This window comes from Notamacropus eugenii, chromosome 3, assembly GCF_028372415.1.
Source record: "Notamacropus eugenii isolate mMacEug1 chromosome 3, mMacEug1.pri_v2, whole genome shotgun sequence".
NCBI lineage: Eukaryota > Metazoa > Chordata > Mammalia > Diprotodontia > Macropodidae > Notamacropus > Notamacropus eugenii.
This window is the reverse complement of record NC_092874.1, coordinates 361,934,546-361,937,084: the sequence shown is the minus strand read 5'-3', so window position 1 is coordinate 361,937,084 and position 2,539 is coordinate 361,934,546. Positions and strand designations below refer to the sequence as shown.

Below are 2,539 nucleotides of genomic sequence, written 5' to 3'. Positions count from 1 at the left end.
CTCATTGGCTTCTTGAACCTCCGTTGCCAATTGAGTTAGCCTATTTTTCAGGGTGTTATTTTCTTCAGCATTTTTTTGGGTCTCCTTTAGCAAGGTGCTGATCTGCTGTTCATACTTTGCTTGCAAGTCTTTCATTTCTCTTCCCAGTTTTTCCTCCACCTCTCTAACATAATTTTCAAAATTTTCTGAGCTCTTTTTGAGCTTTTCCCAGGTCTGATCCCATTGAGTGGGCTGGGATACAGACATCCTGACTTCCATGTCTTTCCCTGATGGTGAGCACCGCTCTTCCTCATCAGAAAGGAGGGGAAGAGAAACCTGCTCACCAAGAAAGTAACCCTCTATAGTCTTGGTTTTTTTTCCTTTTCTGGGCATTTTCCCAGCCAGTGACTTGACCTCTGAATATTCTCCTCACACCCACCTCGCCTCTGGACCCTCCCAGCCAGCGCTTGGAGTCTGAGACTCAAATGCTGCTTCCCAGACTCAGGGCTTTGGGTGGGGGCAGGGCTGCTATTAGTGTGAGATCAAGTTCAGCTGCCTGGATGGGGGCAGGGCCACCTCAAGGGCTCAGTACCCTCAGGGGGTTTATGCAGAGAACTTCAACAATGAATCTGGGCTCCTGCCTGCTTGGGGAGCCCTGGTCTGCTCCCACCTCCGCTGGTGCCTCCCGAGGGGGCCTGAATCATGGGGGGTCCCCACTCCCCTCTCGACCCACCGAAGAGACCCTCTCACCGACCCTTGTCACCTGTGGGTGGAGGGACCCGCGCAGCTGCTGGAGATTCTGTCCCTGAAGCCCACTCAGATCTGCTCCTCTCAGCACCGCGTGACTGCACGGTGTGGCTGTGCTCGGCTCCCAGTCCGCGGCGCGAAGAATCTCTTGCGAGAGGTTTTCAGGCTCTCTGGAACAGAAATCTTGTCCGCTCTGCTGTTATGTGGCTTCTCCTGCTCCCGAATTTATTGGCAGCTCTTTTCTACAGATATTTCATGGGCTGTGGGTTCGGAGCTGGTGTATTTGTGTGTTTCTACTCCGGCATCTTGGCTCCGCCCCCTGCAAATCCCCATTTTCAACTAGTAAAAAGGTGTGGGAAGGGATAGGAGTGGTTAAGGAGGGGAGAGGGTTTCCCTTGACTAGAAGCCCCCTGAGGGCAAGGATCTTGTCTTACATTTTAAAATAGAGATATGCATTTTAAAGCTCTCTGAACCCAAATGTGTCAGGGCAAATTCAGAAAGAACTTCCTCTGACTTTGCTTTCTAAATTCTTAGCTCTTCTTTCTTTTTCTGAAAACCCAAATATAAAATGAAGAACTTCAGAAAAAGGAGAAACTTAATGAGTAAGAAATTACTGAATTAGAAAAAAGATATAGAAGCATTGTGCCTAGTGCACAATACCTGCTAAAGTACTATTTTTAAACTTCGTGAAGAAATGAATGGAGTTGAAAAGACAAGGGAACACATAAGATTAAAAAATAATTTATTGTTCAAAGGTAAAAAAATACCCATAAATACATGTCTAGAATAAATAAATAAATAAATGAATGAATGAATGAATGAATGAATGAATGAATAAATAAATAAATGGCTATTTGAAAAATAAACAAAACTGCAAAACTGTCCAGATTTCATTTCAAGTTCAATATGTTGGATGCCACCTATTCCAAGCAGCAACAGTTGGTTTTAAGGACACCTGTAACATTTGTAGGCACTGTCTAGTTTCTGAAGGGAAAACTCCAGATCCTTCAGTTTTTGAGACATTCTGTCCAATTATTGAGGAAGACAAAATTCCTCCTGATTTCCACCTGGACCCTCTTCCAGGCACAGCTGCTGTACTCTTTGCTTTTCAGATAGTTCATTATTCCTTGATAGTAATTGTTGAGAGGCAAGGTGCTGTCTTCACTCCCCCAGATGCTATTGACCTGGTGCATCTCTTGTTCCAAAGCCATTTCCAGATGCACCATTTGCTGATAGATTACACTGAGGAATGTCTCAGTGATGGTCTCATTCACACCAGGGCTGGCATTTTTGCTGCTAAAGAGGAGGAAGATATGCTGGAGCATCTCATGGATGACCATGGTGGCATTCTCCTTTTGACATTGCTTGGGCTGTACAATCTCCCGAGGGACCTTGAAGTCCATTCCCTCTCGAAGACATTTTGGATGAATTTCTCCAATCATTTCCTTCAGGAGGCTCAAACTCCTGTGATTGGTTCTTCTTTGATGGAAGCGAAGTGAATCATACTGGTCAGAAGAGACAGCAGCAGAAAAGAACAGGAGAAGGACTAGTTGTACCATGCTGCTATTGGCCATGGTGAATTTGTAAGGAGGTGGCTGTGTTGACTCTTCCAAGGTCTGCAGTGTGAATGGCTTTCCTCTATGGGTGTCAGCTATTTATTGAGAGATGCCATCCATATTGTTCTTGAACACAGGAATTTCCCACTTTTCAGTTCTCATTTTCCCTTTTGTTATGTCATCTACAGTTTTCTACTATGTTGTTGTTTTTTCTTAGGTGCTTAGAAAGAAATTGACCTGTGTGCTTTACATACAAG

At 44.7% G+C, this 2,539-nt stretch overlaps 1 protein-coding gene across 1 annotated transcript; it reads right to left on the bottom strand.

The window, feature by feature from the left end:
- Positions 1-1,699: 1,699 nt before the first annotated feature.
- Positions 1,700-2,324, bottom strand: LOC140531666 (interferon beta-like). The gene has a single exon (XM_072650476.1). It carries the CDS (start codon positions 2,298-2,300, stop codon positions 1,734-1,736), a length of 567 nt encoding a protein of 188 aa, XP_072506577.1. The 5' UTR covers positions 2,301-2,324; the 3' UTR covers positions 1,700-1,733.
- Between the last annotated feature and the right edge of the window lie 215 nt (positions 2,325-2,539).